Source organism: Elephantulus edwardii, unplaced genomic scaffold (assembly GCF_000299155.1).
Source record: "Elephantulus edwardii isolate Elephantulus edwardi_28Jun2011 unplaced genomic scaffold, EleEdw1.0 scaffold00001, whole genome shotgun sequence".
Taxonomy (NCBI): domain Eukaryota; kingdom Metazoa; phylum Chordata; class Mammalia; order Macroscelidea; family Macroscelididae; genus Elephantulus; species Elephantulus edwardii.
Genome location: NW_006399751.1, coordinates 4,277,450 through 4,294,090, shown reverse-complemented (window position 1 = coordinate 4,294,090; position 16,641 = coordinate 4,277,450). Strand labels below are relative to the sequence as shown.

The 16,641-nt window shown below is 40.1% G+C and overlaps 1 protein-coding gene and 1 pseudogene across 1 annotated transcript in view; one reads left to right on the top strand and one right to left on the bottom strand.

The window, feature by feature from the left end:
* Positions 1 to 1,056, bottom strand: part of LOC102860537 — a 1,178-nt pseudogene extending 122 nt beyond the window's left edge.
* The window catches only part of WWP2 (WW domain containing E3 ubiquitin protein ligase 2), a 150,114-nt gene that overhangs the window by 107,464 nt on the left and 26,009 nt on the right, over positions 1 to 16,641 (top strand). The window contains exon 9 of the mRNA XM_006878647.1: positions 13,224 to 13,313. Within this exon, the coding sequence (XP_006878709.1) occupies positions 13,224 to 13,313 (90 nt within the window). The remainder of the gene's footprint in view (positions 1 to 13,223; positions 13,314 to 16,641) is intronic.

Below are 16,641 nucleotides of genomic sequence, written 5' to 3'. Positions count from 1 at the left end.
CTTTCCTCTGTAGGTTTATGTGTAGATGCACTTTCCTCTGTAGGTTTATGTGTAGATGCACTTTCCTTTGTTGGACTAGTTTGAACTTCAGTTACCAATTTCCGCGATCTTTCCAATAGTTTAGTCCATATTTTGAAATTTGCACTTAAGTGAGTAGGAAGAGAGAGCCCTTGGAATCTTCATACAAGATTTGGCTGGGTGGTTTGAAGGTTGTGAACTGCAGACACTTCATACTGGAAACAAACGCTTGTTCTTGGAATGAGAGGGCCCTCACTCACATCTATGAAGTCACCAAATCTGTGTAGCTTGACTATTCTTTCTGGGTTCTGAGATGCCTTTTCTTCTATAAAATCTAGTTTGTACTTGTTGTGCTGAAATATTTCTAATGCCACTTTTGCGTCAACTTCCAAAGTTTCAAATGGAAGATCTTTATAAATTAAAGCATGAGCATCTTTTGTGAAGGAACGTAGATTCTCTTCAGTTGGCATCCATTCATCCAGCTTCTTATCCAAAACAACGCTGTAGCAGAAGGCTCCAGCAATTACAGGAATTTCTGGAGCTCTGACCAAACTAATGACATACTCATCCTTGAATGCTCGCTCTATTACACAGCCCATCATCATAGCACAAGAGCGCCAATAAGCCTTATTCACTTCTCTTGGATTCCGATCTTTGAAAGTGAGAAATTTAATCTCACAGGACTTGGTCAAAGGCTTATACATGTCCCATGGCTGTCCATCCACAAGAGCCAAAAATGGACTTACTGCAGTACCACTCACTTAAATGCATGGCACAACTATAAGGAGTCGAAATATTTTTATTCATCACAAAGACAGTGCCAGGGTCAGTTTTTCCAACGTGTTTAACCTCAATCTTCTCAGTTCGAGGAGTTAATGATAACTGGCTGCTTTTCTCTTTATTAAAGAGCTCATTCCGCATTTCCGTCAATTCAGTTGGTGACAACTGAGAAGCTGGTGATGTTGCTATAAATCTCTGGCTGACTCTGCGGGCGGAGGTGAAGCGGCAGAGCCGCAGACCCTGGACCCCCAATGTCATTGCCTCCATCGCAGCCATGGAACTTGACTATCCTTTTGTAATTGATTTATTTCAGTCAGTGTGATGTCCTCCAGGTTCATTTACATTATAAATATTCATGGATGAAAAATTTTTTAGGAAATAATAGAAGATGAAGGAGAATCACAATCATTTGAAAAAAATCTCACCCAAGTTGAAGCATCCATGCTTGTGCACCTTGTATTGTTTTTCTCCAGCCATGAACTGTAGTTAACACGTGTTAAGTGTTTGTCGTGCATTGGGAAGTGTTAAGAGCCATGCATGGGTCCATCTCCTGTAGTTCTCACAAACTCCTGTGAGGTGGACACCTTTATCCTCATTTTGCAAGTGAGAAAACCTTAAGTAGCTCACATCAGACCACTTATATAAACATGTATGCTTGTTCACACATTTCCAAAATTTGATAGCTTTGTAGTAAGAGAACTGGTGGCATGGTACATGTAAGCCCGTTACTTGGAAGGTCATTGGTTCAAATCCATCAGAAACTTCAAAGAAAAAAGATGTTTGGTCTCCTCCCATAAAAATGTATAGGAAACCAATAAAGGGTCACTATGAGTTGAAACTGACTTGACAGCAGTGAGTTGGGTCTGAATTTTCTAGTATAAGGTTTTTAAAAAATTGAGAGGTAATTCACAGAACATCAGTATGTGATTTAAATTATTTCTCAAGAAATACCCATGGGCTAACTACTCAACCTTAACTGTTATGTCATATTTCCTTGTATGAATAGATTTACTGCGATGCATCTCTTCTCCTGGTTTTTTCATCATTACAAACCATATTTCGGTTAGGCTTTTTTTGTTTTTCGGTACCTGTGTTTTTGCGTAGATACTTGTTTCTTTAGAATAGTACATTTCTGGAGTTGTGATTTCTGAGTTGTGCCAATTAAGAGCTTTAATTTCAGTAGAGGCTTTCTAGGTCCCTATGTTTTCTGAATCAGTTGACATTACTACCGGCAGGCGTAGATGTTCTTGTGGAAGCTTAGTATTATCAGCTGTTTTCTGGCCAGTCTGACGGTGTGAATAGTATTTCTTTGTGGCCTTAATTGAAGTTCTTGATTGCTGTTGAGGTTGAACCTCCTTTTACATTTTTTTGGTTCTTTGGTTTCCATTTCTGTGAATTGTCTATTAAATTTTTGTTCACATTTCTATTGGGCTGTCCATTTCTTTGTAATCTACAGAATTTCATGGTGGATGCCAACTGCTTCTCATTTAAGTGCATTGCAAATATTTTCTTCTGGTCTGTGGCTTGTCTTTTTATAGTGTCTTTCATTGCACAGGAATTTAAAAATTTAAAAGGGCTACATTTGTTCACCTTTTCCATGGGGCTTTTGTAGTTGTCTCAAATCCTTCCTTCCGCTGAAGTTGTAAAAGTTTTATGGACATGCACACACTTTATTGCTTATGATATATATGTTATTTCACATTTTCATTTCTTTACAATAAAGATTTTATAGGCATTGGGATGTCAGAGTTTAATTAAAGTGAGTGTGTTTTTGTAAAATAGTATGTTAAATTTATAATTGATAGTATTTTAGATTCAATGAAAAGCTATATTATTTGAACAAAATTTTGTTTGTCCAGTACATAAAGTTATTTAACTTCTTTCCTCTCAAATATCTTGTTAATGCCTGAATAAGTCAAATAGACAATACTATTTTCAGTAACTGAGTACCCATTATAGAAATTCCATAAAAATATTTTATAATCTTCCATTTGACATAGAGTATTTCCATTTTACTTCTTGAAACTCTGTAGTAACAGATCATGTATAGTAGCATCACTGATATGTAATTATTTCCTCAGTATATGCCCTGGCAGTAGAAGTGTTGAGTTAAAAGGAATCCAGACTGTAAAGATTTGACCAAGTTGCCAAATCATTCTCCAGGCAATTTTTTGCTCCCACATGAACTGCCAAAAGAACAAACAAGGCTGTCTTGGAGAAAGTGCTCTTGGAAAGCAAAGATGAGGAAGCTTTGTTTTACTAACTTTTGAACATGTTGTTAGGAGGGGCCAGTTTTTGGAGAAGAGCATCATGGTTGGATAGATGGTGGGTGATTCTAGGAGAGGAAGACCTTCAACAAGATAGATTGACATGGAGACTGTAACAATGGGCTCAAGTTTATTGTAGATGTGAGGCTGATTCAAGATAGGGCCAGGTTCAGATCTGTTGTTCTTCTGGTCACTGTGAGTCACAGTTGACTACATGACACACACACACAAAACCAGAAATGTTTTGGACAGTGAACTTCTCCATCAACAACCTGTGTTATGCAGATGACACAACCTTGCTTGATGAAACTAAGGAGGACCTGAAGTGCTTGTTGCAGAAGGTCAAGGACTGCAGCCTTCAATATGGATTGAAGCTCAACATCAAGAAAACAAAGATTCTCACCACTGGGCTAATTGGCAGCATCATTATAGATGATGAAGAGATTGAGATTGTTAACAGTTTTAGTTTGCTTGGTTCCACAATCAACACTCTTGGTACCAGCAGCCAGGAAGTCAAGAGACGAATTGCATTGGGAAAGTCAGCTGTCTCCAGAGTACTGAAGAGCAACGCTGTCAGTCTGGAGACTAAGGTGCACCTGTTTCGAGCCATAGTCTTCACAATTTCGTGCTGTGCATCAGAGAGCTGGACAGTGACTAGGGATGATACAAGGAGAATTGATGTCTTTGTACTGTAGTTCTGAAGAAGAGTGTTGAATATATCATGGACTGCTAGGAGAACAAATAAGTTTGTTCTGGAGAGGGTGAAACCGAGTTGCTCCTTGGAGACAAGGATTCTGAAGCTTCATCTGACGTACTTTGGACATGTTACAAGGAGGACCAGTTCTTGGAGAAGGACATCACGTTTGGGAGAGTGGAGGGACAGTGCAGGAGAGGAAGACCCTCGATTAGATGGATTGATTCAGTGATTGGGGTGATGGGAGTTGATGTGTTAGAGACAGTGAGGTTGGCACAGGATAGAGCAGGGTTTAGGGCTTTTGTACGTAGGGTCACCATGAGTCGCAAGTGAATCGATGGCATATAACAACAACAACAACAACATCTCCTTCAATTGACAGCCTTACATCTGTAAGAAAATGAAGAGGTTTGTGATTGACACAGCTTTAGCAGTTCTCTTGTCTGTTGTTGAAAGCATACACTTTAATACTGCCAGCTTCCACTGAAGAGCTTTGAAAATTGTTCAAAGGGAAAGAAATGGGACATTTGCAGAAGTGAGGGAAGGAAAACAGGCTGAGTCCAGAAGCCTCAGTAGCTTTGACATTTCTGAAAAGGAGGTTGGTATCTTTAAAAGGATAATTCACTCTTTTGAGAAAGGTTCTTGGGGGCAGGACTGAGTCAAACACATCTCTACTGCCAGTTTATAAGGACTGACCTAAGCAATGAAAACAGGGAGCAGGAGATGTGTTCCAATACACAGAGATTTCTGACTCATAAAACAGCCTGAAAACAAGCCTCCAGAGGAAAGAAATCTTACTGTTCACCCAGGAAGTAGCCAAACTAGGGGAAGAATAGGTCTGGTTTAGAGTCGTTTATCATTGAGGGACATAAAATAAGAAAAAAAATATGCATTTCCTGTGGATTTGGCCCAGTGGAGCTGACCTTCTGCAGAGGCAGCTTTAGGAATACTTGTGCGCTGTATTTTTTCCTGTACGCTCGCCCAGAGTTTAGTTAAAGTAAGTACCGAGCCATCTTCAGGGTGTGGAAGGAGTACAGCGTAACTTCGCTTTCAAATGATGAGAGGGTATTTTGATTAAGATTCAGCTTTTCTGTTGCCCAAAGGCTGTGCTATTAAAGGGAACACATGAATAAATAAAAGTTAATAATATGCCTACTACAATTTTTCTTAGCATTTTCATTATGTAAATTTATAAAACTCTTATAACACACCTCTCCTTCTGGTTCAATTTTAATCCCTTCCCAACTTGCTCCTTTTGGTGAAATTTCAATTTTGTCCAAAGGGGCTCTACCCTGGAGGTGTGGTGCTAAGTATAGTTGAGACTTGGGAATTAATTTCTTGAGGATTTTAGAAGAAACAAGAACATTTATTTTCAATGAATATAATAATGATTTCTGTTTGTTATCCTAATAACAAGATTAGGATATTTAGCCTTTAGTTTAAAAAAAAATTGAGTGAAAGTTTTCAAATCATATCAGATTTTCATTCAATCATTCATAGACATTTAGTTTTATGACATTATCATTGAGTGATCTAATTCAGATCAGTGATTTCACATCAATTCATATCAATTCATTACAGTGTCTAATCAATTCCTTATTGTATATTGCCTTCCTTTTCACTACCCTTTAACTTTGTAATACTTGACATTATAGCCTACCATCATGGACACATAGCTGAGAAATAAAAAGAGAGGTTAAAATCCAGAGTTAAAGATAATTTAGGTAAAGAAAAGTGCCTGTAATTAATTGAAATTGGAGACTACTTGAAAAGTACTTTCAAGTACAAAGGCTGGTGCAGTCCATGTCCAGCTGAATGTTGCTCATTGAAGGCCAAGGAGTAATATGTTGGGTAGAGACCCGAAGCCAGCTCGATGCTTTGAACACTGTGTCTGAGAGTATCAAAGAAAACTCTTCAGTAGGACAGGATGTGACCCATGTGACCAAGATGCAGTATTGAGACCCACTGGTAGTTTGATTGAAAGCCTTTTAATCTCGGTGTGAAGAAGATGCCTGGAAGAGACAGAAGCCAAACCCCTGACAGAGATGTGCTGATGAAAACAGTTGAGGCCAGTGGCACATCTTGGCCTGGGGAGACCAAACCAAGGCAGTCAGAAAGCTTAATCTATGTGGGTCAGCAGTTACTGAGCAGAAATGAGAATCGGAAAGCTTGTTTGATTGACAATAGAATCAACCAACTGTGCCACATGAATGAAGGTAAGAGATGTGTGTGAATTGTGAATAGCCATGCAGGTAAGGGAGGAGCTGAGAGTTCGCTAAGAAAAGCAGTTAGGCCAGGTCATGGATCAGGGACAACCCACATGGATATTTCATCTGAGCAGGAGTCCAGTGTTAAAAGGGAAGAAAAAAAAATGCTGATATCAAAAAAGGTATTGGAAGAAAGGTCTTCTTTCTCTGGTAACTGTGTTTCTAGCTAAGCCAATTGAGTGGGTTCATAGAAGGACAATAAGCTTTGCTGGACAATAGTAGTCCCTGGAAGAGAGAGACTTTCATTTCTAGGATCAGCTGGGATCAAAGATGGGCCAGGCAGATCTTGTCTGGGCTTGTACAGTCCCTAGAGCCGCGGTAACCCTTGAATACAAGAGAAGAGACTTCAAGCAGATTTCCTTTCTGGTGTCGTACTATTGGGGAGGAAAACCACTGTGTCAATTAAAGGCATTTACTTCTAGGGATTTACTGTATTATCCCATCTTCAAATTAAAATATTAGTTCAAGTGTAATAAAACCAAAGCCGTGCCCCTCTTCTCAAGTGAAACATAAAAGAGATTGTCAAAAGTGGAGGACACTTGTGAGATGAAAGTTATAACAAAAGATTTGTTAGAATAAAAGAAAAATGTATTTAGCGGGTTTTTTTCCACCTCCTCTCCCATTGGTATGGCACATATTTTATCTTTATGAAAGGTCCTGTCCCATTACATAAGGGCAATTTTCCAGACAGGATTGAAAACTGGGCAAACTAATTTGGTGTGGCAGAACTGTAGCAAAAAGCTCCCGATTTCAAAGAAGGGAAGGATATAACGAACTTGGGGAAAGCTGGAGCCTCCTCAACTCCTTCAATCTTGTTAGAGGCAAATGTTATGAAAGCGTGGTTTGCTGCTATTGGCTCAAGGAGTGTCCATTTTTCATTACTCTCACACTTAAGCCAAGTGTCTCTCTCAAGGCTTTTCCTCATTTCCAAATTCAGATGAAAAGGAGGGTATCGGATTTTGCTCCTCTATTATGGAGCGGACAGATGGGGCTTGGAGGACTTGAGGGAGTTGCAGACTGTTAGCTGTCTGCCTCCCTCCCCGAGCCCATGTTTGAGATAATAGCATCATGGGCTGGCAGTGTTAGGTCTTTGTTTAGTTCAGAAGGGCATCCAGGGGAAGAAGATACTTTCATATTTAACTAATGCACATTTTCACTGGGCTACTTTTGCCAAAAGACTGCCTTTTTAATAAGCTTATGGAGTGAAATGCAAGAATCGTTCTTCTGTGGTGGGACAAACGATGGCATCTGGCTCACATCACCAGTCCCTGCTTCAGCTGAAGCCTTGAGTGAGAACATTCTAGAAACAAATACTTCCTGGGTACAGCTCAAAAGTGCTTGTAGGGTGTTGGTCTTCAACCTAGAAATTAATTCCACTTGTAGAAGGGGCATAAGTGAAGACCCCAAATACCACTGCTCACTGGGGCTGGCTCCCACCATGATGCAAAAGGTGTACCCTCTTCTGGTAACTAGTACATGAGCAATAGGTCATGATTAAAATGGCACCTGAAAACGAACAGAGTATGCTCATTATAATTTCTTTCTTGCCCTCTTGATCCAGCAGTACCCCTACATCAGCACCAGAGCTAAGTGGAGCTGTTCGCTTTTCAATCAGCATTGTGAAGGCATCTTATTCTGCCATACAGTGATGGTGTTATGTGCCATTGAGTCAACTATGACCCATAACAAGCCTTTGAACAACAGATCAAACCTTGCTCTAGCCTGTATTAATTGTGTATCCAAGTAAAAGAAGTCTTTGAAAACTTCAGTTTTCTCTCCATTTATCATGATGTTGCCTACGATCTCTTCTAAGAAATGGTGATCCAAAAGAGTACGAAAATTATCAAACCATGTCTTTAGTATGACATGCAGCAAAATCATGCTGAAGATTATTAAAAATTGGCTAGAACAGGACAGCAATAGGTAACTGCCTGAAAGTCAAGCTGGATTCAGAAGAAGCTATAGAATGAGAGCTATTGTTGCTTATGTTAGATGGATCTTGGCTGAGAGCAGAAAATACCAGCAAGGTGTTTCCTTGTGTTTAATTGACTATGCAAAAGCATTGAACTATGTGGATCATACAAATTATGATTAATATGGAGAAGTGGAGAAGAATGGAAATTCCAGAATGTTTAATTGTGCTTATGAGAAATCTATACACAGACCAAGAGGTAACACTACATGGTTTAAAATCAGGAAATGTGTGCCTCAGGGTTGTATCCGTTTTCAATCTGAATTTACCTATTAAATTTGTATGCTGTGTTAACAGTCTGATAAACTGAACTCTTATGAAGAATATCATCAGGATTAGAAAAAGGCTCATCTACAGTCTGTAGGTGACACAGCTTTCCTTGCAGAAAGTGAAGAAGACTTGAAATGCTTCAGAAGTTCAGCGACTAGAGCCTTCAATAGGGATTACACCTCACCATCACAAAAACAAAAATCCTCACCACTGGACCAATAGACTGTGTAGGGGAGTCTCTTTAATTGGCAGTTCGCTTCCCTGCTCTTCCCTTTTCCCCGTCAACACAGTATGCTCACACTCTAGGCTTAGGAGTCATAGCTGAATTTGAATCCCAGCTAAGAGGTTATTTAGCTTTTCTGAGTCTCAGTTTCCTTTGTGTTGATTTCCATTTTAACAGATCAAGGCAAGGGTGGCATAAATAAAACATCCACCCTCAGCCCCTCAGCTCACTGTAGATCCCAGTAAGGATGCCACCTCCCTGTACACAAGTATATTGCTGTTGTTGTTAGATGCCATCAAGGTGACTATGACCCATAACAACCCTATGAACAGATCCGAACCCTAGCCTATCCTGTGCAATCCACACTATCTCTGATATACTTTAGTCCATTGTTCCAGTCACTGTGTCAGTCCACCTCTTTGAGGATCTTCCTCTCTTTCTTTGACCCTCCACTTTTCCAAGCTCCTCCTAACAGCATACCCAAAGTATATGAGATGAAGCTTTGTCATACTTGTCTCTAAGGAGTACCCTACCCTAGTTGCACTCTCTCCAAGACATTTTTACTTTTGGCAGTCTGTGGGATATTTGGAAATCTTCTCCAGAGCCACAACTTTTGAGAGACCCGTATTTTACGAATTGTCAACTGCAGTTTTGTCCTCCATACTATTTCGAAGTAGTTAACAATATGATGTTTTTGGTTGTTTTGTTTGTTTGGTTTTGTGCGTGTACTGTCAGATCACTCTGACTGGTACAGGAGGAGATGGTCCCTCCTCAAGCAGGGCATCTGGTGGATTCTGTCAGCACACCTCTGGGATTGCAGTGCAGCTTCTTGCCACTAGGCCACCAGAGCTCCCAGCAATATGATGTTTTATGAAACCTGTGTTGCACAAATTCTAAATTACAGCTTCTTCTGGCATTCCAGTTTTTCCAATAGTAAAGAATACTTTGTTTTGTGAAACACTTTTTACACAAATTATGAACTGCAGCTTTACCCTACATTAGCATGTTTCTGTGTAAGAAAGCACACTTTGTTTTGTGAAACCTGTGTTTTACAACTTCTCAACTGCAGCTTTTTGCCTCATGCCACTATTTCCAAGTAATATGCCATACACTGCTTGGTGAAACCAGTGCTGCACGAATTTTGAACTCCAGCTTTCCCCTGAATTACAGTGCTTTTATCAAGGAAAGATTATGTTGTTTTGTTAAAATTGTACTGTACAAATTCTCAGCTGCAGTTTTGTCCTGTATACCAGTATTTCCAAGTAGTAACCCATATGTTCTTTTGTGAAACCTACGTTGCACTAATTCTGAACTGCAGTATTTCCATGAAAGACTATGATGTTTAGTGAAACCAGTGTTGTATGAATCCTCAACTGCAGCTCTGTCTTACATACTAATATTTCCAAGGTGGATACCATATGTTGTTTTGTTAAACCCTTGTTGCACGAATTGCAATGTTTAAGAATACGTTGTTTTGTGAAACCTGTGTTGTACAAATTCTCAACTGCAGCTTTGTCCTACCCAGCACTATTTTCCTGTAGTAAACGTTATGTTGTTTGTAAAACCCATTTTGCGTGAATTACGACCTGTAGCCCATAATCCCAAACAAATATCAAACATAGATTCCCATGCTCCTATACCTACTTCTACTAATTACTAGTCTGATGTTCATTGCAAATTAACTCACAGACTTTACTTACAGTTTTGTGGTTGTTTTTTTAAATTTTTTAAAAGTTTTATTATTTTTGTGTGCGTGTACCATCAAATCAGATCTGACTGGTACAGGAGGAAAGTGCCCCTCCTTCCCCGGCAGAGCATCTGGTGGATTCGAACTGTGCACCTCTGGGATTGTAGTTGCAGCTTCTTGCCACTAGGCCACCAGAGCTCCCCTTACTTACAGTTTTGAGGTTTATTAGGTAAATAGATTGGGAATGGGGGAGGCAAAGGATATCACACAGTGGAAGTGTAGATTTAGTGAGCATCGGCTCCAAGCCAGATTAACAGCAAGATACAATTCCTCAGTTCATTCAGATAGCTTCTCAGTCAACAAATGAAAGTCCAGGTTCAGGTCAGCAGCAGAAATGGAAGAAACTTCTGGTTTCCTCAGTCATTCAGCAAGCTTTGTCTAATAGCAATCACAAGTCAACTCTTGCTACTGTCATCCAGCAAGCAAAACCTTTAACTCTGGCTCCATCTCCAAGACTCTGCCAGGCTCCGTCTCACCACAGTCTCTTCACAGTGTGGCCTACTCTCCCTCTTATGATGGCCCCACAGTCGTTGATGATATAAAAGAGGCTGCTCAGTGGTGAGCCGTAGATGTGCAGCTGAGGCAACTGGGAACCACATCCACAGAGGCAGCTAAGAGAACGGCTAGCAATGCCATTTTTAGAAGCCCTAACAACCACACTCTCTTTGTCATGAGAATTACTCTGTTGCAGTGGTCGGAAACTGAACCTCTCAGTATCTGTGTCTTAGGATTCTAAGGTTGCTGTTGAGACTTCCCAGTTTAAGTGAGAAATGGTATAATTTAAAGCTAACATCTCAGTGTACACACAGAAGGCTCACTAATAGAAGTTGGAGTATTTCTTTTTTTAGTCCATCAATACTGCTACAACAGGTATATAAAGCACAAGGTGTATATGGAAAAATATATTGATTAATAAATACTCAATATTCAAAAGGTACCGTATTAATTAATAATTAATAAAAATGGTGACACAGTTTTACATATGTTGAATGGCAATGAAATACAAAGCCCTGTAATAAAGACAGCACTTTACCTTGCATAAGACCTGACATTTGGCCATACGAAACGTTGCAGTTTGAGTTACTGTGAAGTGGCAAAAGGTCTCTCTGAAATGAGACTCAATTACAGTACCACTCATTGGTAAGTGTGGCACACAAAACACAATAAACGGATATATTTGGAGTTTGTACTTCTTAGTTGACTGGCTACTTTGCGTCAGCTGGACACAACTTTCTGTATTTAATATTTCTCATAGAGAAAAATCAAACAAATGTAAGATATAAATGATTCTTGTTTTACTCCCTTATATACTATTCCACTGAAACAAATGTTAAAGCAAAACTGATTGTTCTTTAGCCACTGCTGTCAAGATGATTCTGACTCATAGTGACCCTAGAGGACAGAGCTGAACTGCCCTGTAGGGTTCCTGAGATTTACTCTATATGGAAGAAGACTGGCTAATTAATTCTGCGCCCCTCTCCACACCAAGTGAGTCAGCTGATGGGTTAAAATTGCTGACCCTGAGGCTTGCAGCCAAACAGGCCACCACCTTCTTCTAGGTAGTACCCAAAAGTAGAAGGAAAAAAGATTATTAAAATATACAGGCAAACAGAACTATTAATGTCCTTTATAAAGGGGTGAATATTAAGGGTGTGTGTATGTATATAAATTATATATATATATATATATATATATGTATATGTATAATTATATAATATATATATAAGTGAAACCAGTGTTGTATATACACACACATGCATATATATGCAGGAGACAGATGGACAGTCTCCTGCCATGTGATTTATAGTCTCTGAAAACCCGCTAGAGGGTCAGCGATGTTCCAGTTCCAATTTTAGGATAATGAATTAATTGAATGAGTGATGTTTGTGTACATTTTTTATATTACTTACAGGTTTATAGTCTAGCTAAATGGATTCAGCATAACACTCTGTTGAGTGCACAGATAATGAGAGTGTGGGAATGGAGTGGTCTTTGATTGTGTATGGTGATGATTGTGGATTCTTTCTTTGGATCATCGGCTACATTGTTATCATTTCCTGGCAGAGATAATTACATTGACAGTGCCACCCTCACTATCCTGATCCCATATGAACTTAACTTCATGGTGGGTCTGCTTGTCACAAAGCAACAGTATGCAAGTATCACAAAGAAACAGTATGTTTCTTGATCCACAGAGTCTGTTTTGTAAAGACCTCTCCTTGAGTGAATGCCGTGTTTGAAAAACGTGGTCATGACTATAGAGGTTGCTAGAAGAACAGCAATAGGCATGCAGATTGTTGCTTTAAGAGGTGCTTCAGGATAAAAGGAGCCAGTGGTAGTGCATTGATTAAAACACTTGACCACTAGCCAAAAGGTTGTAACCCACAGGCACTCCGTGGGTGAAAGACGTTGCTGGTGGCTTCCGTAAGGATTTATGGCCTTTGAATCCGTATTGGGCAGCTCTGCTCTGTCTTGCAGGGTGGCTGTGAGTTGGAGTTTACCCAGGGCAGTGGTTTTGGTTTTGAATCGGTAAGGTTCAGAGACTGGAAAGCTCAGATGTAAACTTTAGGAGAATGCCACACAGCCTTGGAATTGCATAGAAATGTTAGTTGGAAAGTACATTTTGAAGGAAAAGGTCATCAGTTTTCTTTCCATTTCCAAAAGGGTCATTGCTCTCAAACTGGCCAAGAAACTGTAATTTAGAAAACTTGTGATTTACATCCACATGGGTTGTTCAGAGATCTTTAGAGCCATCTGTGTGGCAAATACCATAAAAGGGAGCTACTAACATTTCCTCAGGGAGCACCCTTTGTTGTCACTGGCATGGATGGTGCAGGGCCGGCTCTGCTGCTGGTTTGATCCCTCATCTGTGAAGTGTCCCTTTAAATGAACAATACTGGCACTGAAGGATTCCTTTTCTATAAGGACTTAGAAATGAGGACCTTTGCCCTTTGCCTCATTGCTTTCTTTGCCTTTATTTTTCAGATGGGAACAGCGAGAGCTGCCCAATGGGCGTGTCTATTATGTTGACCACAACACCAAGACCACCACGTGGGAACGGCCTCTTCCTCCGGGGTAAGGCAAGGATGGAGGAGCACTGACACTCCGCTGCTCCTACTTGCTGCCACATTCGCCAGCTTGTTTTATTCCACTCTTTCTTCCTTTTCCTGCAGTTTCCCCTCTACTCTCAGAGTCTTCCCCTTCTACAGTCTTTTTTTTTTTTTTTCCTTTCCTCCTATATGTTTCTTCTTGTTTTGGCTTTTGACTGAAGGCCACAGGCTTTAAGATTGAGATCTGATCCGCAGTTGGGTCCTGAAGGAACGTAGGCTGGAAGTTTCCTGAGCCTTTTATGTCTTGATGCTGCCAGTCATTTCGTCCTACAGACACAGATGCTGTGGCCAGGTTTTTGGTCCCTTAAAGCAGAGGTGGCAAACTACAGGCACAAATTTTCCAAGTCCCTTGGTTAAGTCCAAGCTTTGCTCACTCAGTTCTGTGTTAATTTCTCAGATTGTCCTTGTGTTTTTGGAGAATCTCTTGTGGGAAACGGGCAGAGAGAGGCTGAAATAGGAAGAGTGCTGATGTATTTCACAGTAGCCTGTGCCCAGCCTGTCCCTGAAGGTGCTGTGCATTTCGCTCAGCCATACTGTGTGAGAGGGAGCTAAGTCCTCCAGAACCCAAGGATGAGTGTGGTGTCCAAGTGAAGGAAGACTGTCTGTCCAAGTTCAAGAGAAGGGTGTGTTTCCCTGTCTGCCAGGGACAGAAAGTTCTTTTCCACATGTGTCTCCCAATCCTGAGAGCTTTTCAAGAGATTGGTTTCTGCCCTTGGGGAAAAATTGCTTCCCTGTAATACACCTTCATGTATAAAAAGGAACTGTTCCCCCTAAATTTGCAGAGGGAAGGGATGGCGGAGGTGAGAAATATGGAGATTACCAGTGCCCTGTTGGTTCCGCTGGCTGGTACCTCCTCACCTTCTAGTCCTCCAAATTTCCACAGCTCAGCTCATTTTTCCAGTAGGATGCTTGTGTTTTCTTTACCCTTTCTGGGAATGAAATTCAAAATCTGTCATCATTAGCCTTCCTTCTGTTTTCCGCTTTGGCTTAAAGTCAAGTTACGTTACTAATGTTAAACATGGATTTCTTAAATTAAAAGAAACTTTTGAACAGTTTTGCATGCACAGAATTAGAACAATGCTCTGAACCCTCATGTTCTCAACATTCAGATTCAGTATTTTACCAGCCCTTATTATACAGAATTGGCAAAGTGTAGTCTGTAGGCAATCTGGCCCACTACCTTTTATGTAAATAAAGTTTTATTGGAACATAGAAACAATAATTTATTACAAACTATATATGTTTTGCTTTTACAATGGCAGAGTTAAAAGTTGTGTCAGAAACAATATGGCCTGCAAAAACTAAAATATTCAACTGTTCTCCTCTTACTAAAAATAAAACCACTATATCATTTCCAGTATTTCCTTATTATAATATACTTAAATCACTGTTCAAATTTTCCCAAGTGTCTCAGAAATTAAAGACTGGCTTTAAAAAAAACTTGATTGTTTGAATGAAAGTTTACAGAGCAAATTAGTTCTCCATGCAACAATGATTTGTGCACATTTTATTTCAAATTTTTTATTCCATTTCCTATAATGTAACAACAGTCTTCCCATTTCTTCTGTTTACCATGTCCAGGCATCTCTTCTTCCTGCTTCTTCAACTCTGTCCATGGGCAAATGCTGCTCTTATTCTCTTGTTAGTTGATTGTTTTAAAAAGGGAGTACCTACTTGGTGTTATTGTTCACCTTATAGGCCTTTCTTTTATTTTGCCGGAAGTTGAATCACAGGGGTGAATTTATGGTTTGGGTGTTCCAACAGTTTCTATCAGACCAGCAAGCTTCATCTTTTTGTATTATTTTAATTTTTGATTCATAGTTTTCTCCCTTACATTTAAAACATTCTGTGGGGATCCTTTCCAGCAATGTTCAGCAATGGTAGCCGGGCACTATCTAGTTCTTCTGGTAAAAAGGTCCAAGAGGTTGAGACATACATGGTCCATTAACCCTTTGGACCAATTGTTCCATATATCTATGATATTCTTTACTCTTCCTTTGTTGTAAATGAGGAAAGACCAAGAGTTGCACCTTGGATGGTCACTAACTAGTTTTAAAATTCCAATTAGTATCCACCAAAGTAAGAGGAAGAGCCCTGTTTTTGTGGACTTTAAGTACTGACTCTTAAAGTTGCAAAGCGGAAGACCCTCAACAAGATGAGTTGACACAGTGACTGTAATAGAGGGCTTGATCATATGGGCGCTCACAAGGATGGAGCGGATAGCTCAAGGTTCCCATCTCTTGTTCACAGGGCTGCTGTGAGTCGTAGTCAAGTCAGCAACACCTAACAGTAACAATTATAAGTTTGCATTTTATGTATTTACAAGGCATTTAAAATATACAAGGTGTTTAAAAATAGCAGTAAGTCTATTTGTTTCCTGCTTGCTGCCTCTTAACCTTGCTGCTAGATATGTTAGGTAGGCTTGGTCCCTAGGAGCGTTTAGATGGAATCTCACTAAAGATATTCACCCTCTAAAAATGACTGAGAAGTTACCCTTCTTTAGGTTTTAAGGTTAGACACTGCATTAAACTTTCTATTTCCAGGAGATTTTTCAAGGAGCCCTGACGGTGCAGTGGTTAAGTGCACTTGCTCAACTACTAATCAAAGGTTGCTGTTTTTAACCCACTGACCACCTTGTGGGATTCGCAAACATTTACAGCCTTGGAAACCCTGTGAGGAAGTTCTACACCCTGCTTTATAGCAGGTTCCTGCACACTGTGAGCTGGAACCAACTCTATAGCAACTTTATTTTTTTCTGGGAGATAACTCAGCCGTCTACCCAGCTGAATTTATTAATTTTTCTTGCGTTTTAAGCCCTTGACTTGGACTGTACTTTGTAATATTTGGAACCCGGAGCGAATAAGATGATTGAAAGAGTAAACATTCACAGCTAGTTAATGGGGAAAGTCTTGCCCCAGGGAATCGTTACAGTGATGAGAACAATTCTGGAACTTTAGATGGAGCCATTATTCAGCTGACCCTACTCATCAATGAGCAAGACTGAGCCAAATGATTCATTTAGTCCCAGCCATCCTCTTTCATCAAACCCATGAGAACCCGGCAAGGGGTTCGGTCACTTCCTCTAGAACCTGGTAGCTAAGGATGAATGCAGTCAGTCACTCCTCAGTGACTCTGAGGTGGTGCCCAGAGCAGAGATGAGCAGGTGAGTGATCACTCTAGAACGATCTTGTTACAGAGAGCCTCATGGAGACGAGGACCTGAAGCACTTGCTGCAAAAGGTCAAGGACTGTAGTCTTCAATATGGATTGAAGCTCAACATCAAGAAGACAAAG